Source organism: Molossus molossus, unplaced genomic scaffold (assembly GCF_014108415.1).
Source record: "Molossus molossus isolate mMolMol1 unplaced genomic scaffold, mMolMol1.p scaffold_m16_p_18, whole genome shotgun sequence".
Taxonomy (NCBI): domain Eukaryota; kingdom Metazoa; phylum Chordata; class Mammalia; order Chiroptera; family Molossidae; genus Molossus; species Molossus molossus.
The window spans coordinates 34028108-34055326 of record NW_023425353.1 but is presented as its reverse complement, the minus strand read 5'-3'; the positions used below and the strand labels follow the sequence as shown (position 1 = coordinate 34055326).

The 27219-nt window shown below is 35.7% G+C and overlaps 1 protein-coding gene across 8 annotated transcripts in view; it reads right to left on the bottom strand.

Moving 5' to 3' along the window:
* The window catches only part of STAG1 (stromal antigen 1), a 400292-nt gene that overhangs the window by 88004 nt on the left and 285069 nt on the right, over nt 1-27219 (bottom strand). For all 8 annotated transcript variants that reach the window (XM_036266503.1, XM_036266505.1, XM_036266501.1 and 5 more), the window contains 7 exons: nt 23770-23887; nt 15180-15283; nt 9529-9621; nt 9349-9438; nt 8992-9195; nt 6921-6991; nt 4996-5083 (listed from right to left, as the gene is read on the bottom strand). In XM_036266503.1, coding sequence (XP_036122396.1) covers nt 4996-5083; nt 6921-6991; nt 8992-9195; nt 9349-9438; nt 9529-9621; nt 15180-15283; nt 23770-23887 — 768 coding nt within the window. The remainder of the gene's footprint in view (nt 1-4995; nt 5084-6920; nt 6992-8991; nt 9196-9348; nt 9439-9528; nt 9622-15179; nt 15284-23769; nt 23888-27219) is intronic.

Genomic DNA, 27219 nt, shown 5'->3' with positions numbered 1-27219 from the left:
GATTTGGCTCAGCATTAGAGCATCTGCCTGAGGACTGAAGGGTCTTGGGTTTGATACTTAGTCAAGGGCATATGTATCTGGGTTGCAGGTTCCATGCCCAGCCCCAGCTGGGGTCATGCGGGAGGCAATCAACTGATGTTTGATGTTTCTCATATTGAAGTTTCTCTCTTTCTCCTCCTCCCTCCCTTCCACTCTATCTAAAAATCAATGGAAAAATATCTTTGGGTGAGGATTTTATAAATATATATATATATATATATATAATATAAATATATAAATATATATAAATATATATATTTATAAAATCCTCACCCAAAGATACATATATATATATGTAAAATCACTAGCAACAGCAAAAAGTGATCCTATTTGTTCCTCATTAGCATTTCAAATGTAATATTTGATAATTCAAAAGTTACTGTATTATAAGGCATAATAATAAAATTGACCTATAAACAAACTACCCATAGCATGGGTACTAGCATAGCATGATACCAATAACTTTGTATCTACCTACAAGCTCTTCCCTTGTTCCTTAGGGCTGGTAAATCATTCCACTAAATTTCACATGTATCATGTCTTGGCTCTTAAAAAAAATTTAATCACATATATATATCATTAGATGGTACTCTGCTTAATTTTGCTAGTGTTGGAGCTTTTCAAAAATGGTGTAACACTGCAAGGGTACTTCACCCTTGCCATGCTTCTGAACAACTTAAGAAGATTTTGAAAACAATTCTGATGCTCCATCCCTGAAGATTAAGAGTCAGTTGAAAAAAATTTAAAACAATCTGAATAGCCTAAACAATCTTGAAAAAGAACACAGCTGGAGGTATCACCTTTCCTGATGTCAAACTTTATTAGAAAACTATAATAATCAAATTGGCATAAAACTAGGCACAAGGGTCAATGGAACAGAATAAAGAGCCCAGAAATAAACTCACATATATATGGTCAACTCGTTTATGACAAAAGAATGCAAAGGGACCACTATCTACACCACACACAAAAATTAGCTCACAACTGATTAAATTTAATCCTGACTTAAAACCATAAAACTCCTAGAAGAAAATACTGGTGATAAGCTTCCTGACAATGATCTTGGGGATGATTTTTTTGGATTTGATACCAAAAGCAAAGGCAAACAAAGCAAAAATAAATGAGTAGGGCTATATCATATCAAAAAGCTTCTGCACAGCAAAGCAAACCATCAAAAAAATGAAAAAGCTACCAACCGAATGGGAGAAAACACTTGTTTATTATATATCTGATAAGGGGTTACTATCTAAAATATATAAAGAACTCATACAACTCAATAGCAAAAAACCAAACAATCCAATTAAAAATGGGCAGAACACCTGAACAGACATTTTTCAAAAGAAGATATCCATGGGAGATTTTTTTCCAAAACCCTGTGGATACCAAATATCCTAGGATGCTAATGTCCCTTATATAAGGTGGCACAGAATGATCCTATACATCTGCGGATTTCTAACCACAGATAAAAAATACTGTTTTAAATCTGGAGGTGGTTGAATCCATGGATATGAAAACTGTGGATATGTGCCCTGGCCAGTTAGGTTCAGCAGTTAGAGCGACAGCCCACAGACCAAAGGTTTGATCTCTGGGAGCCAACTAGCTGATGTGTCTCTCTCACATCAATATTTCTCTCTCTCTCTCCCCCTCCCTCCCTTTCAGTCTATCTAAAAATCAACAGAAAAATATCCTGGGGTGAGGACTAATAAAAAAACAAAAACCTGCGGATATGGAGAGCTAACTGTACATAAAAGATACTGAACATCACCAATCATCAGGGAAATGCAAATTAAAACCACAATGAGATATCACTTCATACACCTATTAGAATGGCTATATCAAAAAGATGGATAGCCCTTGCCGGTTTGGCTCAGCGGTTAGAGCGTCGGCCTGCAGTCCAGAGAGACCCAGGTTCGGTTCCCACTAAGGGCACGTACCTCAGTTGCAGTTTATCCCCGTCCCTGGTTGGGTAGTGCGGGTGGCAACCACTCGATGTGTCCCTTTCACGTCAATGTTTCTCTCTCTCTCTCTCACTTTCCCTCCCACTCTATCTGAAAAAAATATTGAAACAGCCTGGCCAGTTCAATTCCCAGTCAGGGCACATGCCCAGTTTGCAGGATCGATCCCCAGTAGTGGGCGTGCAGGAGGTATCCATTGAGATTTCTCTCTCACATCAATGTTTCCATCTCTCTCCATTCCTCTCTAAAAAAATCAATACAAATATATTTTTAAAATCTCAAAATTCTTTAAAAAAATGATGGGATAACAAATGCTGGTGAGAATATGGAAAAAAGTAAAACCTTGTACACTGTTGGTGGGAATGTACAGGCATACCTTGTTTTATTGTGCTTCACAGATGTTGATTTTTTTTTTTTTTTACAAATTCAAGGCAAGACTCTCTGCCAGTAAAAATATTACAACTCGAGCCCTGGCCGGTTTGGCTCAGCGGTAGAGCGTCGGCCTGCAGTCCAGAGAGATCCGGGTTTGGTTTCCGCTAAGGGTACGTACCTCGGTTGTAGTTTGTCCCCAGCCCTGGTTGGGTCGTGCAGGTGGCAACCACTCGATGTGTCCCTTTAACGTCGATGTCTCTCTCTCTCTCTCTCTCTCTCTCTCTCTCTCTCTCTCTCTCTCTCCCCCCCTCCCTCCCTCCCTCCTCACTCTATCTGAACAAAAAATGGAAAAATGTCCTCAGGTGAGGATATAAAAAAAATTAAAAAATTACAACTCATTTTATTGTGATAATCTGGAACCAAACTCTCAGGTATCCCTGTAAACTGGTGCAGCTATAAAAAACAGTACAGAGGTTCCTCAAAAAAAACTAAAAAGTGAACTACTATACGATCCATCAATTCATCTTCTGAGTATTTATTCTTTCAACAATAACATGATATTTTCAATAAAGATAATTTTTTAAAAATGTGATATATATATATGAATATTATTCAGCAATGAAAAAGAAGAAAATCTTGCCATTTGTGACACAGATGGACCCTGAGGGCATTATGCTGAGTGAAATAAGTCAGACAGAGAAAGCCAATATTGTATGATCTAATGATATGAATTATATATGGACTCTTACAAAAAATGAATACATTAACAAATCAAGATCCTAGATACAGAAGACAAATTGGTGATTGCCAGGGACAGGAGGTAGGGAGTGGGTCAAAGGGGTAAAGGGAGTCAAAAGTTATAAGCTTCCATGGGGATGTAATATACATCATGGTAACTATAGTTAATAATATTGTATTGCATATTGAAGCAGCAAAGAGAATAAATCTTAAAGGTTCTTGTCATAAGAAAAAAAAAATCTGTAACTATGTATGGTAAGACTATGTAACTATGAATGGTAAAGACTTACTGTGGTGCCATGGCCAGTTTGGCTCAGCTGTTAGAGCGTCTGCCCCTGAACCAGAGGGTCTTGGGTTTGATTCCTGGTCAAGGGCACATACCTGGGTTGCAGGTTCAATCCCCGACCCTGGTTGGGATTGTGCGGGAGGTAACCAATTGATATGTCTCTCACACTGATGTCTCTGTCTCTCTCTCTCCTTCTCCCTTTTTCTCTCTCTCTCTCTCTCTCACTCCCTCCCTTCCACTCTCTAAAAATCAATGGAAAAATATCCTTGGGAGAGGATTAACAAACAAACAAATAAAAAGATGGTTTACTGTGGTGATCATTTCACAATATACACAAACAAAATTATACTATACACTTGAAACTAATATTGCATGTAAAATATACCTCATTAAAATAATTTAATAACTATTTTTAATAGTTTATTTTAATTAAAAAAATTTTTTGCAGTCATTATATAATGGAGCTTTGGCAGAAAGGGCAGAAATGTAAGAACAAAGATTGTATCAAATTTTCATATGGTTCTTGTTTCTGAAATTTGCACCATGTGAAAAATGTTTTCTTTTGTTCTTATGGGTCGTGTTTTGGTCTACGGATTTCTAAACTTCAAAATATATACTAGTGAGGCGTTGAAAAGGTCCTTGTAAGTGTGAAAAACATTGCTCCTGTCTTTGTATATTTATCCTTTTTCATTAAAAAACAACAACAAATAAGTTATAATTTATATGTAAAGGGGAATTTACTATTTTTAACCTACATCTCTATGACAAATTTCTATGACAAATGTATAGCTATGCAATTACCAAAACAATCAAGATACAGAACAGTTTCATCATTCCTCAAACTTCCCCCCATGCCTGGAGATATAGTTTTGCCTTTTCTGGAATGTATAATGTAATTAAACAGCATATTTGTGTATCTGGCTTCTTTGACTCTATATAATGCTACTGAGATTCATTCATGTTGTTGCATGCAGTTTCTTCCATAGTACTGATGAGAAGTATTCTATATACAATATGGATGTTATCATCATACAATTTGTTTTCATACATTCACCAGTTGATAAACAATTAAGTTGGCTATTCTAAATCTCTTCCAGACTAGAGAAAGTTTGTTGAATTCCTGCCTTTTCCACTCTAACTTATACATATATGAATGCAAAAAGTTCTACAATTTGTTACAAGACTCCAAATTTATTTAACTATATATAGTTTTACCACAAAAACTAAGCAATACCTAAGGCTTATTATTATACGTATCTAAATTATTGCCTGGAATATAACCATGATCAGAAATGTTCATTATACTGAATTAATCAAGTTTTAAAACTGCAACCATAGCAATATTTTTCCTAAAAAAGTAATATTGTTAACCTTAATATTAAAATTTTAAGAAAATTGTAACAAAGGTTTTCTATTTTTTTCTGCTCAAACCTGAAGATATATTTATCAGTAACATTTAATCACTATGGCAATAATTCTCAAAGAAGCTGGCTACATTAAAGAATTATCAACTACTTTCTATGAAAGGCTTTTGATAATCCTGTGTGATCTCAAATAAGCTTAGCTTTCTGAAACAAGATAGAAGGAAGATTAATAAACTCCTACCTGCTCTGGCATAGCTCCATGTTCAATTCCAGTCTTCAATAATCTGTAGCAATTACCAAACAGATCCCATTTTGTGAGATCATGAGCACTAAAATAAACAAAAATGTATTAACTTTATTCCAGAGTGAAGGGAAATTTAAATTTGAGCTCAGTTTTAGTGACTGGATGAATAAAATTACATAATTTTCTTGAAGAGTTGAAAAAGATCCATAAAGGAAATGTTCGAGTGTTCATTCTTAGGAAAGAAATAAGGGGAGTACGAGGGGGAAAGAAAGGAGTGGAAAGAGCTCAAGCTAGTATTAGGAATTCATTAAAAGAAATCAGTAACAGCCTTGGCCAGTTTTGCTGAGCAGTCAGAGCACCAGCCTGCAGACAGAAAGCTCACAGATTCTTGGTCAAGGGCACATACCTGGGTTGCAGGTTTGATCCCTAGCCCCAGTTGGGGTGGTGCAGGAGGCAACCAATCTATGTGTCTCTCTCACATGGATGTCTCCCTCCCTCCCCACTTTCACTCTCTCTTAAAAAAACAAAACAAAAACAAAACATATCCTCGGGAAAGGATTAACAACAACAAAAATAAATCAGTAACAATAAAACTTTACACATTTAAGTGAAAAGTACTACCACATGGTCAACCTAAGTTCATATTCCTCAGATGGTAATCTTTCTTTCTTTCTACTGTTTAGTAAATATATTATATATATATATATATATTTAGTAAATATATTTTAATATAGTTTAAAATCCATCCACAATTTCAAAATCTAAATACATATGTATTTTGAAAAAGAGATGTGACAAAACAAGGGGAAAGAAAATATGGCAAAGCTCTATAATTTTAGTGTAGCTATTTACATAGGCTGAGGAGTTCTGAATGAGATAATGCTGACATTTTAAGATGTAATGAGCTCTACTATTAAAAATAGTAGATAATTACCTGTCAACTTTTATTTTCACATATCTAAATATTAAAAAAAAATTAGTTTGTGTTGTCCTGGCCAGTTTGGCTAAGCAGTTAAAGCACGGGCCTGTGGACCAAAGGGTTGTGGGTCAGGGTCATGTGCCTGTATTGCAGGTTTGATCCTTGGCCCTGGTCAGGGTCATGCAGGAGGCAACCAATTGATGTGCCTCTCTCACATCGATGTTTCTCTCTTGCTCTCTCTCTCTCTGCCTCCCTCCCTTCCATGCTAAATTTAAAAAAATAAATAAATGGAAAAATATCCTTAGGTGAGGATTAACAAAAAAGATAAAAAATGTTTGTGTCTCCATGAAATACCAAAAAATGTACTTGTATATAAAGAAAATGCTTAGATTTTAGACAACACTTTGAAATTTGAAGCATTTACTGACATAAGGCTTACACCTGAAAATTCTTTTGACAATAAAGTTCTCTATTTTCTTTTATTTGTGGAGAAGACAAGCATATCTTACTATAAGGGAGGTATACTTTACAATTTGAAAATGACACTTATTTCCTTGAATAAGCATTTTGTCCTTATTCAAATACAACTGTTTTGTCTACATAAAACAACAAAAACAATTTGGAAATAAAAGCTCACAGAAATAACTTTCATGACTACTTCTTATTTAGTACGATTTTAAAAAGCTATCAATTGAAAATTATACCTCTGAAACTCTAGCTTAAAGAATATGCTCATCAAATCTGTTAAAAATACAAATTAACTTAAATTTTTGCAATGTGCATTCATTGCAGGAAATGATAAATCTTACTCCTTAAAGTAAGCACATTATAATAAAATTCCATAATTTATCTGAAGAAAATTAGAATAAAGAAAAAATCACAATACCTTGGTATTTCTCTAAAATTTCCCACTATTATATGGATATTAAACGTTACAAAGACAGCCTATTTTATGTTGGCTAATTTGTTATTCACTGACTCTACTTTCAATAAAACCACGTACTTGTGAAAAGAGGTTAATCGCTTTAATGTAGAAAGAACATTGTAAATATCATCATCATCAGCTTCTTCTCCCTATAAATAAAAATTAGACATCACATCATTACCACAACTTGAACTCTCAAATTCACATGAAAATTTATTAATACTTACTGCCTAAATAAAAACTGTTTTTATTATATGAATAGTACATATTCACTGTTGGTAAATATCAAAATACAAATAAAACAAACAAACAAACAAAAAACAATAAAAAAAATCAAAACACCCATAATCCCAACAGTGAGAGAGAACCAATTTTTGCATTTTAAAGAACGTCATAAACATGACTTTGTCTACTTTTCTGATTAATATTTTTGAATTAATTACTTGAAATTACCAAATAAAAGGGTATGTATGCATGTTAAAAATTAATAATTATTTCATAGATTTTACTGATTGTCAGTTACTTCTGTAGCTTCAAAAAAAATCACAATAAAAAATTAAAAATGGTTGCCCAGGCCAGTTTGGCTCAGCAGTTAGAGTGCCAGCCCGCGGACCAGAGAATCCTGGCATGTATTAACGGCATGTACCTTGGTTGCAGATTGTCCCTGGTCCCTGTTGGAGTCGTGTGGGTGGCAACCAGTTGATGTGTCTCTCTCACATCAATATTTCTCTCACTCTCTCTCTTACCCCCTCTCTCCCTCCCACTGTGTCTGAAGATAAATGCAAAAAAAAAAAAAAAAAAAAAAAGTCCTTGGGTGAGGATTAAAAAAACAAACAAAAAAATGAAAAATGATTAGAAATTTTTTAAAAAGTTAAAGTAGGGAAAAATCAGTTACATGGATTAAGAGGATCATATCAACCTGGACCTCAGAGCACAAAAAGCTGTGAGGGTTCAAGATTGCTTCACAGAGATTGGAGGGAAAGGACAGGATGCAAGAATTACAGAAATAACTATAAAAACAAACAGTTGGAGATGCTTGCTGCTATCTTGGGCATACCACTGGTAATCAGCCATCCCTTATAAGTACACAATTTTAATGTTCACTAGCATATTATAGTAAGTTAGTAATAATAAAATGCAAATTAGGTTCCAGGAAGAGAAAATTTAAAAATTATTTAATAAAAGCCAGCCCTTAAAAAGATTTTTCTTAAAAGAAAATCTAGCTTATACAAAACAAAATTTTAAAATAAAAATACAGTTATAACAGCCCTGACTGGTATGGCTCAGTTGGTGGGGCATCAACCCCATGTACCAAAAGGTTGCTGGTTTGATTCCTGGTCAGGGCACATGCCTGAGTTTCAGGCTTGATCTCTGGTAGGGGTCATGCAGGAGGCAGGAGATTGATGTTTCTCTTTCTCTCTCTTTTTCTTCTCTTCTCTCCCTCCCTTCCTTATCTCTTTAAACAAATTTTTTTTCTTTATTGATTTTAGAGAGAGGGAGAGAGAGGGAGAGAGAGAGAGAAACATCGATGAGAGAGAACACTGACTGGTTGCCTACTGCATGCCCCTCATTGGGGATTTGGCCCACAGCCTGGGCATGTGCCCTGACTGGGAATTGAACCGGCCACCTCTTGGTGCATTGGGTCAATGCTCAACCACTGAACCACACCAGCCGGGCCCTTCCTCTCTCTTTAAAAATCAACAACAACAAAAAAAATCTTTAAAACAGTAAAAGTATACCCAAGACTGATCTTTATAGAATGAACTGTTAAAATGCTGCTAAATTCTGAGAGGTGTAGAAAATTCTACTAAATTTTATTTCAAAATGAAAATAATTTACATATTCAGCTACTTTTAATAATTATTAGCCAAAATGATTATACGTACACATTAACTTTATTTATTTATTTATTTCCTCATTCAAGGACATTTTTGCATTTATTTTCAGATAGAGCAGGAGGGAGAGAGGGAGAAAGAGAGAGAGGAAACATCGATGTGAGAGAGACACAACGACTGGCTGCCACCCACACGACCCCAACCAGGGCCGGGGACAAACCGCAACCGAGCCCCAGCCTCTCTGGTCCCCGGGCTGACGCTCTAACTGCTGAGCCAAACCGGCCAGGGCTATACACATTAACTTTAAAACATACCTCTTGTAATAGATCTTCCACAGAATGATTGAATCGATCTACAAACTCATCAATCAGCTGGCTTCGAGCTATGTCAACTCTATTCTGGATGGTATACTCTTCACTGCATAAGATGCTATATGTTTTACTGCAGGCTTCTAGAACATCTGATTCTACATGTTTCTCCACAACAAACTTTATCTGTTTTAATAAAGCATCCAGATGCTGAGGGAAAAAAAAGTCAAATATGATATTTAGATAAAACAAAAATAAACACCTGTCAAATAACAAATAAGACTGTATGATCACATATAATTAAAATAACCCCATTAATGAAACGGAATACAATAATAGAATTTCAGTTTCATAGTGTCTTACCTTTTCCATTCTACCTGTGCTATAAATTTCTAGATCAAAATACTGTGGGATTTGTAGCAAGTTTGCTACCTTCTCTGCATCTGCAGAATACTAGAAGGAAGAAAAAAGGAAAGAAGTAACTACTTTAATAAACAGTTTAATAAGCAAACTTAGTGATATATTACAAAAATGAAACTGTACCTTTGATAACAACATAGGAAGTGTGATAATAAAATGCTCAGTCAATTTGTTTCTATCATCTATTTGAGTTTTCCTTTCTTTGGCAGTTAGCACCTAGAAATAAATTAAAATGGGCAAAGAATAAGAGTGTTATGTACTAATTTATAAATTTAGACTGTTACACAGAATGATGAAGCATTGAAAATTTTAAGAGAAGCTAACAAATTATTTACCAAACTAAAGACATCTACTGTTACACAAATTTCTAGTTAACATGCATTAGTACTTTATTAAATAACTACTTATTTAAGAATTAAAGTTTAGACAAATTACTACTTATATAAATTAAATGGAAACAAAAACAAATATTTCTATAAAACTACAGTTATAAACAGAAAAATATTTGAACCAATGAAGAAATAACTTTTCTAGAGTTTTATCTCAATATGTTAACAGTGATCTCTCCTATGTTAAACACACTTTAAAAACAATACTTATGAATTAATGCTTTTAAAATACCATCAGCAGCCAATAAATTTTCACTTATTTTTATGGCACCTATTAACAATATCTCTGGAAACATTTACATTTGGTTCTCCCTGTAACTAAGCACATAAACCTGTTAGGAATAATTAAGACAGTGGAGTATAACCTGTGGTTACTGTACAAATTCAAGCTGATGATGCCCATCACCTTAGCATTCATCCAACTAGTTAAATCATAGGTGGTTCCAAAAATAAAACATTAAAATGCAAGCTCAGTTAAGATAATCATATCCCTCAAAATATTCTGCATTTTGTTATCTTGAAGAAATTTGCCATCATGATGTTGACTGGCTTTATAGACCAGAAATATTCAAATATGAACAGCTGCTTTATAAATGCAAACCCCAATGTCTGAGAATATGTGAATGAAATGAGGGACTATTATCTGATTCTTCCACCAGGGACTCTGTTTTTCAACGTCTTACACATTAAATAATCACTTAGAAATTATCTACCAAGTATTGCGTTTAGTTCTGTATAAGGCAATGAAAGGGTTTACATATAAAAGAGAATATATGTCTAATAACATATTCAGGATATTGGGAAGTCTTAAAATTCATTTGACAATGTATAAAAGGTCTATGAATATTGATTTTAGGGGAAATACCTATCTTTGATTAAATAATTATTAGGTCAGGTACTCATTCAATCTTCACAGTATCTCTAATGGAATAGCAAAAATGGTATCAAGCCTATGAAGGGAGAATTTGCCAATATCTAACAAAATTGTATATATATTTTTCTTTTGATCTGGTGATCCCACTTTTAGCAATCTACCCCACCAACACACTTGGATCAAGTATAAAATGATACAAGATTATTCACTACAAATTATTTCTAATAGCATAAGAATGGCAACAGCACAAAAGACTCTCAAAAGTGTATCCATATAATGGATACTACATAGCCACAAGAAGATGAAGATCTCCAAATAAAGTTACAGAGTGATATTAAGAATATATTGTTAAATGGGACAAAAAAATAAGTTACAGAACACTATGTAAAGTATGCTATCTTTTGTAAAAGATTGAGAGGATGAAGAATAAGAACATTTGTATGTGTGCATACATTTAATTATATTGCAAAATGAAACACTGAAACAAATAAGAATGGGTTATTGGTAAGAATGAGGTATAGAGGGAGGTATATTAGAAAGACTTGTCTGAGTATATGTTTTCACATGGTTTTGACTTTTTAACTATGTAAATATTTTACGTATTTCCAAAAAAAAGGAACAAACAAAAAATCAAGGAGGCAAATACTCTGTTATGCTACATTTAAGTCAGAAATATCAATATTAATGTGTTTAAATATATACATATATATTTTAAAGTTTTTTTTTCATTTTTTGTGGGGGTTTTTTAAGAGAGAAAGAGAGGGAGAGAAAGATAGAAACATCAGTGTGAGAGAGAAACATAGATCGGTTGCCTCCTGCATGCCCCCTATTGAGGATAGAACCTGCAACCCAGGCATGTGCCCTGGCCGGAAATCGAACCAGGACCTCTCAGTCCACGGGATGATGCTCAATCCACTAAGCCACACCAGCTGGGGAAAATACATTTTTTTTTTAATAGACAGAAATACATGTCTTAGTTCTGTCTACTAAAAGTGCCTAGCAGAAATAACCAACTGACGATGAGTACTCTTAGTGCCAAGATTATATATTTACTTATTTTTTATCCTCACCTAAGGACATTTTTGCATTTATCTTTAGATAGAGTGGGAGGGAGAGGGGGGTGAAGAGAGAGAGAGAAAAACATCGATATGAGAGAGGCACGACTAGTTGCCACCCACAGGACACCAACCGGGGCCAGGGACAAACTGCAACCTTAGTGGGAACTGAACCTGGGACTCTCTGGTCCACAGGCCAACACTTCAACCACTGAGCCAAACTGGCCAGGGAAAGATTTTGATATTTAAATACTGTTCGTTGAAAGGAACCATGGCTGGTTGGAGATTCCTGTGCTAGAGAATGAGCCTTCAAGGTAACTCCCAATGATCTCTGCCTGCAAGTATTCATGCCCTTCTAGTCTCTTCCCACAATAAACAAGGCTCACATATATAACCAACAGGATATGGTGGAAATGATGTGTGAGTTTTTTTTTTTTTTTTTAATCCTGACCCGAGGACATTTTTTGTTTAGATAGAGTGGGAGGGAGAGCGAGGAAGAAAGAGAGAGAAACAGCGACATGAAAGGGGCACATCAAGTGGCTGCCTCCTGTACAGCCCTCACCCAACCAGGGGCCAGGGACAAACTGCAACTGAGGTATGTGCCCTTAGCGGGAACCAAACCCAGGTCTCTCTGAACAGCCGGCTGAAGCTCTAACTGCTCAGCCAAACCAGCCAGGGCTGTTGTGTGACTTTTGAGGGCTGGGTCATAAAAGATACAAGAAGTGCCTACCTTACTTCTTTCAGATCTTTAATTTTGCCTTCTTCTCTCTTGGATCATTCATTTTGGGGGAGGCAAGCAGCCATGTCATGAGTACACCCAAACAGTACTACTGAGAGGTCTACAAGGTGAGAATCTCAGGCCTCCTACCAACAATCAACACTAACTTGCCAGGTATGTGAGTGAACCATTACAGAAGTAGTAAATTAACAAGCCTTCAGAGGTTAAAGCTGTGGCTAACATTTTAACTGCAGTCTCAGGAGAGACCCTAAGCCAAAAGAATAGCTAAACCACTCTCCAGTTTCTGACCCACAGAAACTATGAAATAATGAAGGGTTATTGTTTTAAGCCTCTAAGTTTTGATGTAACTTTTTCCATAGCAGTAGATAACATAAACAGTAAAGATAGCAAGTAAACCTGGATATTTTGCTTTAACAGGGGTAGAGAATGTCTGGCTTGAGGGCTGAATAAGGTCTGAGAAATCAATACCAGAGAACATCACATGCATCACCAAATTAGTCTGACCAAATATAGCAGGCTAATTTTTAAGTTGATAATTTTGTATGGCTCTCAAATGATGTTATAAATATCCAAATGGCCCTTGGCAGAAAAAAGGTTCCCCACCCCTGCTAAAAGCAAGAAAGTGCTCCAAAAAATAAGACATGTCAAAAGAACAAGAAATTAGCTCACAAGGCTCTTATCAAAGTTGGGACAATACATACATACATATATATATAGATATTTATACAGATATCTATATATATACCTATATAGATATCTATATATATAGATATTTTTTTGTGGTACGTGACCCTAGCAGGAACCAAACCCGGGCCTCCCTGGTCTGCAGGCCGACACTCAACCGCTGAGCCAAACTGGCCAAGGCGACAACACATATTTTTAAAACTTCTATTTTGAAAAAATTCAGAAACACTAATTCTGTCATTATTGTTTCATCAATCCCCTCAAAGTTTTCTTTTTCCCTAGAGCATTTTTTTTCTTTAATCCCCTCCGAGGGTATGTTTATTAATTTTTTTGTTTTTTTAGAGTGAGAGAATCATCTATATGACAGAGAAACATCAATCAGTTGCCTTCTGTATGTGCCCTGACTGAAACCTAGATATGTGCTCTGGCCAGGAATTGAACCCACAATCTATTGGTGTACAGGATAATGCTCTAACCAACTGAGCCACCTGGGCATAGCATTTTCCTGTAGCGTTTTAACGTGAATTCTTGGTATATCATAAATATTTAAGTACTGTCTCAAACAGAGGAAGACTTAAGAATAATAAAGCTTACCATCTCCAACAAAATCAAACAATTCCTTAGTTTTCAAGTGCACTCCATATTTTTCTTTTTCTTTTTTCCCTCACCCGAGGATATTTTTCCATTTTTTGTTCAGATAGAGTGGTAGGGAAAGAGAAGAGAGAGAGAGAGAGGGAGAGAGGGAAAAACATCGACGTGAAAGGGACACAATGAGTGGCTGCCTCCCGCAAGACCCAACCAGGGCCGGGGACAAACTGCAACCAAGGTACGTGCCCTTAGCGGGAACCGAACCCGGGTCTCTCTGGACTGCAGTCTGACGCTCTAATCGCTGAGCCAAACCGGCCAGGGACATATTTTTCTTAATCTCCAATTTTAGACTCTTTCCTACAGCTGTATTCATATTTAACATATTTTTAAAAATTAATCCTCACCTGAGGATATGTTTTTCTCCCACTGTTTTTGATAGAGTAGAAGGGTGGGAGGGAGAGTGAGAGAGAGGGAGGGAGGGAGAGGGAGGGAGAGAGAGAGAGAGAGGGAAGGATGGAGAGATAGAGAGAGGGAAAGAGAGAGAGAAACATATTGATGTGAGGGACACATGTTGACTGGATGCTTCCTGCATGCCCCCATTGGGGATCCAGCCTGCAACCTGGGCATGTTCCCTGACCAGAATTGAACTGGGACCTTTCAGTCCATGGGAGATGCTCAATCCACTGAGCCACACCAATTGGGTTAAAGCTGCTGGTTTTTGTAGACAGCACTACTCTAGTAAAAGTACAGATCTCATCAATCAAACTTCTGGCATGTGTGTGTACTGTAAGTAACCCCAGGCAAGAAAGCTGTATATTGCTGCTGTTTTAACCAGAAGCTTTAGCAGTTTTTTAAGAAAAATGCTTCTCATTTTTCCCCCCTTTTAATCTTTGGTGAATTTCCAGAGCCCTGATATATTTTTGTTTTGCAAAACAATTTTTCCAGTTTTATACTTTTTCTTTTTCCTTCAGAGAGGAATTGCCTACTTTTTCATATCATCATAAACAATTTTCCAATCTGTGATGATCTCAATTCATCTTTAATACTAACAAAACCTCCATTTTAGCCCTCATATTACAGATGAGTAAATAAAGGCAAAAAGAAAATAATCAACTATCTAAAGATTACACAGTTGCTAAATGGAAGATCTTGCAAACTAGGTGGTTTACCTTCAGAGCCTTTCTGCACTTTCAACAGATATGAATGTGAAAATTCTTAAAAGTACTAGACTCGAAGCAGGTACAGATGCTATAGGAGCATAGAAGAAAATAATCTACTTTTGGAACCTGAACATAGTAGACAATATAAAGATGAAATACCACAGCCATGCATCATTTATAAAAATATTATGTTTTTAGGAATACATATACCAGTAAAAGTTTCAAATATTTAAGACAATTTCATCAAAACCTTTTTTTGGTAGATTTATCATTAATACAACTTACTCTCTTGCCAGTACCCCTTCCCACGGGAGGATGTGCTTCAGCAGCTTGACGAATTGTACAGACCATTAGCTCTATTAGAGCACTTTCTTGACGGTCAGACATTGCTAAGGTGAAACAAAATACATTAATATGAAATTTATAATAAAAATGCATTAAAAATAAAAACAATTATAAAAAACTATATTCTATTATGGATTAAAGACTGAAGCTGTGTACCTTGTTCTTTTTAAAAGAAGTAGTATGTGCTTAAGTCAAACAAGAAATATATATATGAAGTAAAGAAAAAGAGAATAAATTGGTCTTTTCTAATACCTGTCTCTCCTAATACCATGCTTTTGAGTTACTGGAATTTTAATGTATTTCCTTCTACATTATTTGAAAGCTCATATAACAAGGCATTTTTAAATTGTTTTAATTTTTTTTTTTTTTTATCCTCACCCGAGGACATTTTTCCATTTTTTGTTCAGAGAGAGTGGGAGGGAGAGAGAGGAACAGAGAGAGCGAAACATCGATGTGAAAGGGACACATCGAGTGGCTGCCACCCGCACGACTGACCAGGGCCAGGGACAAACTGCAACCGAGGTACGAGCCCTTAGCGGGAACCGAACCCGGGTCTCTCTGGACCTCAGGCCGACGCTCTAACCGCTGAGCCAAACTGGCCAGGGCTGTTTTAATTTTTTAAATCTTCACCTGAGGATATGTTTTTCTCCCCCCCCCTCACCTGAGGATATTTTTTCCATTAATTTTTAGATAAAGTGGGAGGAAGGAGGGAGAAATATCGATGTGAGAGAGACACATTGGTTGATTGCCTCTCGCATGACCCCGATAGGGGCTGGGGATCAAACCTGCAACCAAGGTAGTGCCCTTAACCAGGAAATCAAATGCTCGACTCCTTGGTCCGAGGGCTGATGCTCTAACACTGAGCAAAACTGGCCAGGGCTGGAGGATATGTTTTTAATGATTTTTAGAGTGAGAGGAAGGGGGGGGTAGAGAGAGAGAGAGAAATGTGAGAAACATCTATCGGTTGCCTCCTGCACGTACAACTTGGCCAAAAATTTGAACCCCCAACTTTTTGATGTACAGGATGACGCTCGAACCAATTGAGCCATCTGGTCAAGGCAAGGTATCTTTTTAAAAATTTTATTTTAAAAGAGATCATGCCATATATATATGTATGTATGTATGTATGTATATGTAAATAACTTTAGATTTTGAATATCTTTCCAGTCACTGTATACTTACATGAATGTTATATAACTATAAATTATTACATAATTTGTTCCACAATTTATTCAACCTCCTACTAATGGTTCACTCAAATTGTTTTCAAATGTTTGTCATTATAAACAATGCAAAAACAAATATCATTAATACCCAAATACTCCTGTAAACTGATTTCTGTGGAATAAATTCCCAAGAGGTGGCGTAATGGGTCAAAGATTAAAATCTTCATACTGACAGAGGGTTCTTTGCTGTAATTCACTCTTCCAACTATGATCACAAGAATGGTTTCTCAAATTCCTCCAGCACTGAATGTTATAAATCCCTTTAATTTTTGCCAGTACAATGATTGAACAATGGTATTTCATTGTTATTTTACTCCTTCTTATCTACTAGTGGAGTGTATTTTCTTGTTCACTGATTTTGAGTTTTTCTCTGTTTATTCTTTGCCCATTTTGTACTGTTATTCACCTTATTTATAAACTCTTGTATATTAGGAATAGTAACTGTCTTTTGAATAACGCAAACTTTTTCTCTTTGTCCTTTTGTTGTCAGACTCTATAGTATCTTGTGAAAGAGAGAGTTTACTTTTACAAAGTCACATCTGTACCAATTTTCTTAATGGCTTCTGATTTTCTTTTTGTTCTTCCCAGCTTTATTGAGATATAGCTAACATACAGCACTGTATAACTTTAAGTTGTACAGTATAATAATTTAACTTACATATATTGTGAAATGATTACCACAATAAGTTTAGTTAACATCTATCACCTCATACAGATACAAAAAGTTTCTGGGTTTCTTGTATTGTTTTCAAAGATCTTGTTCTAGAGATTATATAAATATATTTTCTTCTTTATTGTCTTCTCTCTGTCTCCCCTCTGTCTTTTGCTTGCTTGTAAACTTTTAATCTGTCTGGAATTTATTTCTGCTGATAGTACAAGATATGGGCCTATTTATTCCCACCAGATGAAGAGCCAATTATGCCTCCAATATTTGTTAAATAAATCAGCTTTCCCTGCTGAATTTATATGGTACTTTTTGATATATTTTAGGCTGCTATATATACTTAGATCTATTTCTGGATTCTTTATTTAGTTTCACTCATGTATCTATTTCTCTTAAAATGCTATACTGTTTTGATTATAGTAGCTTTATAATATGTTATACCTTAATATGTAACTCAATTTACCTAATTTGAATATTTAGTGGAACAAGGTTCCCTTACCTAGTCCTTTTTCTAAAATTTTTCTAATGCAAATCATATATTAATCATTTTCTATGTATAAGGCACTGTTATAAGTGACTTATATTCATTAATTTTTTTTATCCTCAAAACAATTCCAAGATAGGAACAAACGTCCTCACACTCCACACATGGGGAAAATGAGTCACACAGAGGTTAAATAACCTTTCAAAGCACTCACTCAGTAGAAGCCATTTATGAACACTTGTAGTCTGACTCCAAGGTCTGTGCTCTGAAGCATTATGACACACTGCCTTTTTTACATAAACTTAAAATTCTACATACACTTCAAAATCATTTTGCTTAGTTCCTCTTCACCTCACAAGACTCTCTTAAACCCAGTGGAATTCACACTGGTATTTTAAAAAAATTATACATTATATTGCGAATAATGTATAATCTTTCCAGCCAAAACCATAATGTAGCCTTCTTCATTTCTGACATCTTATTTTATGTCACTGAACAAAACATTATGATTTTCTTCACACTGATTCTGTACTTTTCTTGTTGCATTCAATCCTATGTATTTTTAAAGATGGATATTGAGAATAATTTGGAATAGTTTAATTCTATCTGTCTCCTTTTCTCTGTGTATTTATTTATGTTGAGGACCAATAGATGTGGACATTATAAAAACAGAAACAGGTATCAATTCAATAAAAAGAAATTAAAATTTAGAAATTTAGAAGTTTATGCTATATTTTTTAATCCTCACCCAAGGACATTTTTCCATTTTTTGTTCAGATAGAGTGGGAGGTAGAGAGAGAGAGAGAAACATCAATGTGAAAGGGACATATCGAGTGGCTGCCATCTGCACAACCAACCAGGGCCAGGGACAAACTGCAACCAGGGTATGTGCCCTTAGCGGGAACCGAACCCAGTCTCTCTGGAGCGCAGGCCGACGCTCTAACCGCTGAGCCAAACCGGCAAGGGCTATAATTATTTTAAAATAAATTTGGGTAACAACAATGGAAAGGCAAACAAAGACATAACAACATCTTGTTTTTTATTTTGTACCAAAATTATCCTGTATAGGAATATGTATGAACATGCTAATTCAATCTTTTTTTTTTTTTAAATCCTCACCCGAGGATCTTTTTTGATTTTTGTTCAGATAGAGTGGGAGGGAGAGGAAGAGAGAAGAGAGGAAGAGAGAAGAGAGAAACATTGACGTGAGAGGGACACATTGACTGGTTGCCTCCCACACAACCCCAATCAGGGCCGGGGACGAACTGCAACCGAGGTACATGTCCTTGTCCGGAATCGAAGCCATGACTTGGTCCACAGGCTGACACTCTAACTGCTGAGCCAAACGGACCAGGGCCTAATTCAATTATTAAAAAAAAAAAATCCTCACCTGACAATATGTTTTATTGATTTTTAGAAAGAAGGGAGAAAGAGAAACATCGATCAGTTGCCTCCAGCATGTGCCCCGATTGGGGATCGAACCTGAAACCTAGGTATGTGCTTCTGACCAGAAATCGAACCCAAGAACTTTTGATGTATGGGATGATGCACCAACTAACTGAACCACCTTGCCAGAAGCTAATTTGATCATTTTTTTTCTTGTAAATATGTTTTTATTGATTTTTTTTTCTTTTAGAGGGCGAAGGGGGGGGGGCGGAGAGAAATGTTGATGTGCGAGAGATACATTGATCAGCTGCCTCCTGCATGCACACTAGTGGGGATCGAGCCTGCAACCCAGGCATGTGCACCCTGACCAGGAATTGAACTGGGACTTCTCAGTCCATGGGACAATGCTCAATGCACTGAACCACACTGGCCCGGCTAATTGGATCTTTAAAAAAAACAGAAAAATTTTTTTTCCTTTATTGATTTTAGAGAGAGAGAGGAAGTGACAGGGGGAGAGATAGAAACATTGATGAGAGAGAACATTGAATGGCTGCCTCCTGCATGTCCCCCACTGGGGATCAGGCCTACAACCTGGGCATGTGTCCTGACTGGGACTGGCAACCTCTTGGTGCATGGGTCGCTGCTCAACCACTGAGCCACACCAGCCGGACTAATTTGATCATTTTTAAAAAACATTTTATAGCCTTAGGAAAAATACATAAACTCTAGTTTGCCATAGGAAAATCACATGAAATAGCTTCAGCTTTTCCATTTACACTCACTGACGCAGTGCCTAATAACACAAAAAAGCTTTTCATCCAATAAAACAACTAAGTTTCTATTCTTAAGATTCTAGAAGTTCATAATTTTTCCCATTTGGCTGGGGATAAAGGAATTACAAGGGTGTCTATGAACTAAATGCGTTTACTTTTATTTAGGGGGAAAATCTAGTTCTATGGAAAGCAAGGAAAGAGAGAACAAGTTATCTAAAGTATGGAAACATTCCTCTACTATGTACTAAACTCCACATTAGTGCTGAAAATAACCCAACTGTTACAAAGTCCAATGGCATTAATTTTGTTACTTACTTTATGATTTGAAATCATCCACTTAGAACAAAGTAAATGCAAAACAGTGACATTTAATTGAAATACCTTTAAGGGTATGACAGCAAAACCAAATAATAAAATTGAAAGCAATGTGGGGAACTGGATAAAAGAAGGTAAAGAGAGTAGCCAAAAAACATATATACATAGCCCATGGATAAAGACAACAGAGTGGTGAAGCCAGGGGAAGGGTGGCAGGGGCTGGGAGAAGGTGGGTAACGGGGGAGGAAATACGGGGGACATTTGTAACAGTGTCAACAACAAAAATTTTTTAAAAAGGCAAAGCAATCATCAAGCCATAGACAAGAGCCAAAGACAATAACTGGAACAGACTAGGTAGTTAGCTGTTTATACTATAAATTATGAGATGACCACACAACTTTGAAATCTTTGGAAATCTCTTTGTATATCATCTCCATTTCCCCATTATTGGTTTTATTCTTATCACCATGGACTTAGACTTCTTTCCTTACTACCAAGAAAAAGAAATGCTTAAAAATCACCAATGACCTAAATCATCTAGTGCTTTTTCTCCTCTGCAACATGTGATGTTATTAAGCACAGCTCTCTTGAACCTTCTTTTTACTGGGATTCTATAGAGTAAAATGATCTGTTATCCTTTTTAAAGTTTGTTATAACTCTTATTTCTCTTGCTTTTCCTGTTTCTTTTCCTGTCCACAATCTTTAAAACTCAGCCATGGGCTCTCTTTCTTTCTTTATAATCCATCTTCCTCTTTTATATTTTTGCTATCATTTCCCATTGAAACCACTGCCAAAGTTACCTAACTAGTAGTCTTCTGCCTACTCCAAACCATGTTCACAAGAAGCATTTTTTCTCAAAACATAAATTGGATTACATTACTCTCCTGTTTACAATCCTTCAATGGCTCCCGATTACACTTAGAATGAACTAAATAAGTCCACTTATGAATTAAATGGTTTACATCACCTGGCCTCTGCCTCTTTCTCAGCTTGTGCCACTGGCTCACTATGCTCTACTACTGCAGTTCCTGGAATGTAACAATATCATCAGGCTTCAGATACTCTGCAATTGCAATTTCCTCTATCTTGACAGATCTTTTCTGACACTTTGCATGGCAAGCCCCCTAATCCTTTAGATTCTTGGTTCACAGGTGGCCTCCTCAGAGAGCTATCTTCCTTTTCAGATTCAATCTAATGATGGACCACTCATTATTATTATCTACCACACTTATAAACTCTTAAAATTATTCTGTTTACTTGGTTTTGGTTTGCCTTCCCCATTAGAATGTGAGTTCTATATGGACAATGAACTGATTTCAGTGCTCACTATTTTAGTTAGCACATAGAACATGGTCAATAAGTATTTTAAAATTATAAATGAATTAATGATTCCCTGATCTGAAGAACTCCATTTGTTCATATTTACTTCATCCATTACTGGATCACAATTTTTCTAATGCAAATCAAAGGTCTTAAAAAAAAAAAGATGAAGAAGCTGAATCGCAGTGAAGATAAACAACTTAGTAATTGTTTGCTGTTACCTGGTTGGTTACCTGTTATCCAGACATGCAATTATGCTAAAAAAAATTTTCAGCAATTTGATTTCGCTGTAGAATACATACACACACTTAACAAAAACTTCCTGTCCCTGAAAAACATTACAAGTAAGTAGTCTTAAGACTACTGTGATTGAAATTGCTACTGGTAGTCTTTGACAATGTGTTTACCCAAATTCAGGTCCTATATCTCCAACTGCTAACTAGACTTTCATCCACTGGAACATCTATCACACTCTACCTACCTAAAATATAATAAATCCTGATTAGTCTTAAAAATAAACAAGTTACTAGTAACATTTTTTATCCTAAAATATAACAAAATACTAGCAGAAAATTTATTTGGATGCCATTCCATGCCAGAGCTTGTATGTGACATAGCATATATTTGGACAAACACATGAAAAAAACTGTGTCCTGATATAGACACGGCACTGCACTTGTTATGCATAATTTTACCATCCTTGCCTTCCCAGATTTATTCATACCCTAAAATTGTGATTAACCTAAAAAGTTTTTCCCATTTTATAACTCCCCTTTCTAGCTAAAATCAAACCAACAAACCCAAGCCAAAATAAACCAAATTAACATTCTGACTGAAAATTAAATCTAATGTCAACTAAATTTAAAACACAACAAAACACCTAATAGCACAGTTATTTTAATGAGGTTAATCCATCTAGAACACCTTAACAACTCAGACTTAGTAATTACTATTTAGTGACTTACACTTCTTATTTAAATAAGAGTAAAAAGTTAACAATACCAAAGCATAGCTCCTTGACTCTTCCCTTAATTTATATTTCCTGCCTTACTTTTCCTTGGAAATATAGAGCATGGGATGATGAAATGAAAGCTTGAGCCCTGGCCTGTTTGGTTCAGCAGTTGGAGCGCCAGCCCATAGACCAATGAGTCTCAAGTTTGATTGCAGTCAAGGGCACATACCTCAGTTGTGGTTTGTCCCTGGCCCTGGTCGGGTCCTATGGGAGGCAACCAGTCGATGTTTCTCTGTCCCTCCCTCCCGCCCTAAAGATAAACAGAAAAACATCCTCCAGTGAGGATAAAAAAAAAAGACAGGCAGGCAGGAAGAAGAGAAAGGAAGGATGGATAGACACTGGGGGCATAGCCACTCTCCTGGCAACCTGTTTGGGTAGTCTACTGTAGGAGATGGCTCATTCTGCTTTTATATCCCAGAGGATTTTGAACCATTATACAACAGGGGAAACAGAACAGAGAATAGTCTAATTACATTTAATCCTCATAACAACATAAGGTACATAAGGAAAATAATCTCTGTGTTTCAAAGAAAATGAACCTAATGAGGACCTCAGTAACAAAGGATAGAGTTAAAAATCTGAATCTAATTCTTCTAATTCTGAAGTCCATGTTTACTACAAGCCTCACTTTCATCAAAGTATCATCTACATTGCAGGAATGTTGTAAGAATTAAGTGAAACAGCAGTTCTTTATAACATTATTGTGGGTTATTTTGAAAAACAAACCATATATAGGAAAAAGCATTTCCAGTGTTGAGTAGCTAATATTCACATAAGCTTTTAGAATATAAATACTTTATTAAATATACATATCACTTCTGTTTCAGTTATTATGCAATATGTAATAAAATGGATACTTCACATAGTATTATCACATAGCAATTATACCTCCCTATTTCTTGAATAGCTAGGTAAATGACTTTCTTCTTGACTTTCTCATTTTGATAACTAAGAAAATATAACAAAAAGGGATGGTTATATTCTAATTAAATCCTTTTGTGGTAAAGGCTTTTCCAAGTTTACATATAAATATAGCAAAAAGATCCTGGATGCCCTTTTCTTTTCAATAAGTATGGTAGTATTTGTTTCTCAAATCAGCATAATGAAAACTGTTTTGAAGATAACAAGACACATGGATTTTAAAATCTTTTGTGGCCTGGTAGCACTCTTAATCTAGAAAGATGTTATAAGCTACTTGTTACTTGTTACAAGAGACAAATTGTTCTCTTTGCAAAAAGACACACAACATTCTTGCATATATTCATTTTTAAGATGTGATCTACACAGAATGGTGTTATTATTAACGGATACCTGTAACAATATGTAAGTCAACTTGTCAAAATACTATACCTTCCTCTCCTTGAACAGGTTCTTCTAATAGCAACTCTGTCATACATTCCCAGTCTTTCAACAGTTCTTGAGAGCTCTCCCACAAACTGTCCACCAAGTAGGCTGCATGTTCGTGCAACTAAAAACAACAAATCAAGTGTGACTGAAGAACATTTAATGAAGAAACTACTAATAATACTTTGAGTTAATAAACCATTTTCTTCATAATTAAAATGGCTTGTTCACAATGTATTCTACTGTCAATAATGGAATATACTATGTAGATTCAAATAAAATTTTTTTATAGTAGTAAATGATATCATTTATAGATGAGGAAACAGTATAATTAACAGAATTCCTGAAATTATAAACATCCTCTAGGTTACTTTCCACTCTTCTTGGATTGTCTCTTGTAACTATCTTTTTTTTTTTTTTAAAAAAGGAAATCAATTCCTTTCTCCAAGAACTGCATTTGAAACCTTGGTACCAGCCTAAGTACTTTATATCTCTGTCACCTTTGGACAAGGTCAAAATGTAAGTTACTCCATCTCTTTTCTCCTTTCTTTTCCATTTTACTCCACCCTCTTTTTTTTTCCTTTTTTTTTCTGTTTGTTACTCTTGACATGTTTCCACAGTAAACAAACACCAAGTTTCTCATCTAACACTTCATAACAAACTCTCTCCCTCTTTTTAGTCATTAGACCATGAAAAAGAGTACTCCAATAAAGCTTTTCAGGAAAAGTAAGCAGAGGTGTTGGCATTGTTCTTGTTTCTGCCACTTACAATTAACCTCTCCATCCTTGATGTGGTTCAGCAATGATAGCATGCCCTCACACCAAAGGGACCCTGGGTTCAATTCCTGGTCAAGGGCACGTATGTGGGTTGCAGATTTGATCCTTGGCCCCAGGTCGGGCTCCTGAGGCAATCAATCGATGTGTCCCTCACATCAATGTTTCTCTCTCTCTCTTTCTCTTTCCCCTTCCCACCCTCCCACTCTGTCTAAAAATCAATGGGAAAAAAATATCCTTGGGTGAGACTTAGAAAAAAAAAAAAATCTTTCCATCTTTGAGGCTCATGATGTCCAGCTAAACCACTTCCTAGACTGGTGTTTTCCGAGCTATAGATTGTAACCCATGTAAAGAATTGAAACAAAGCAGAAAACAGTATATAGCACATAGAAAGGTAAATAGTATTTTATATAACTCTTATTTCAGTTTTATGTGTTCATACTTGGTTTTCTCATGAGTAGTGGTCCCAAAATGTAGAACTTTCTAGACCTACTGATTATCTATCTGATATCTTGGGACATTTGTATGGCGTGTGAGTTGGTTTTCTTTCTTACATGACAAATTTACTATTATTCTTAATCTCAATGTGCATTTTGATGACCAATTTAAAGCTCTGCCTCATTTGACCTTCAAAATTCTGTACTTCATTTCCAATGCATTTCAAATCTCACATTCTGGCTCTTTAACTGCCTCATGACATTCACACCCAGATACACTCACAACTGTTTCCCAATGTTTTTTGTCAAAGCCAGACTAGATGGCAGTGATGGGTGCACAGACATTAAAAAATAGGGAGGGAGCATTCTCTCAATCCAGTAAGATTTTGCTTCTTGACACTTGTCAGTTTGGCTCAGACACTCATTTAAAAAAAAAAAAAGGTATAGTTATGTATATTTCACCACTCTAAAAACAAATCAAAACAAAAAAAAACCCTATGCTAAATAAACTTCCTTTTATGCCTATGTTTACATTAGTGTGTCTATCAAAGAGGTATAAAAAGGTTCACAATTCTATATTTTTGGTAGATTATACCTTCTATTCTATAAAATATCACCTTTGTCATCACTTCTAGGTTATCTTACATGATACTGTCCCCACATCTTTTTGTAAATATTTAATTATATCCAGGTCTTTATCTAGTTTAATTCCTGGTGTTTATTTTAAACTTCCTATGTTATTTTGAATAAGGTATTTATTAACACATTTTTTCTTTTCAATCCTAAATTACAATCTTCTTTTTAATAAAGCAGGCTAATCCATTTACATTTATTGGAATTACTGACATTGGAAATATTCCTGGCACCTGATTCCCTGTGCATTACTGATGACATTTTCTTGTTCTGTGCTTCCTTCAGTTTTATTTTCTCACACATTTTCCATAACTAAGATCCTTAGCACATTTCTTTATTTCTCTTTTATTTATTTTTACTTCTCTTCCTTTAGTTTGAACATTCTATTCCTACATTTTAAGAATAATTTTTATCATGGGCATGTATAATAGTGTGGTGATTGCAGGGTGGGTGGGTAGGGAGTTAAAGGTAGTGGAAGGTATGGGGGGAAAATAAATATATACTTAAAAAAATGAATAATTTTTAGATATTTAATTTCACAACCATATTATTTTGGCCTCAGACTTGTTTCTTCTTTTCCTTTTGTTGTATCCATTTTTTATTTTGCTAGAAAACATCATCAAATAATACTTTACATATAGGGTGAATGGGTAGTAAATATTCTAACTGCATGCCCTTTGATTAGTTTCTCCCCTTTATTCTGTTCTCTTTACAAAACTCCTGTTAGATAACATAATAAAAGTACTTAACCTAACCGGCCCTGGCTGGTTTTTCTCAGTGATTAGAATGTTGGCCTGCGAACCAAAAAGTCTCGGGTTTGATTCCAGTCAAAGGCATGTACCTGGGTTGCAGTCTGGTCCCTGACCGCATGAGGGAGGCAACCAGTCGATGCCTCTCTCTCATGTTGATATTTCGCTCTCTTCCCCCCTCCCACTCTATCTGAAAATCAGTGAAAAAATATCCTCAAGTGAGGATTAAAAAGAAAGGTACTTAACTTGTACTCTCGTTTTTGTTTTTGTAACTCCTCACCTGAGATTACTTTTTTCCATTAATTTTTAGAAAGAGTGGAAAGGAGGGATGGATGGGGAGGGAGAGAGATAGAGTGAAATATCGATGTGAGAGAGACACATTGATTGGTTGCTTCACTTACTCTAACCAGTGTCGTCAAAAGAACCTGCAACCCAGGTACATGCCCTTGACCGGAAATCAAACCTGTGACCCTTTGGTGTGTAGGCTGACACTCTAACCACCACTGAACCACACTGGCAAGGGCTATTCTCCCTGTCTTTTAATTTCCCTCTCATATTTTTTATTTCTTCTTTTACACTACTTTCTAGAAAAATCCCTTGGTTCAATCTATAGTCAATCTTTGGTTGTGTCCATTTAGGCTATTTTATGATCTGCCTAACCCCTAACTCTGGGAAATTATGTTTTTTATAATTTCTAAAAACATTATTCCTCTTTCATAATGGCTTCTTTCTATATCTGGGGTATTAATAAGAAATTTTCATCAATATGTTGGGTTTGTGCTGTATTTTCATGGTATTGATTTTTCCAAGTTTCAGTGATTCCTGGTTGTCTGTTCATTTATATTAATAAGTCTAGACTCAAGA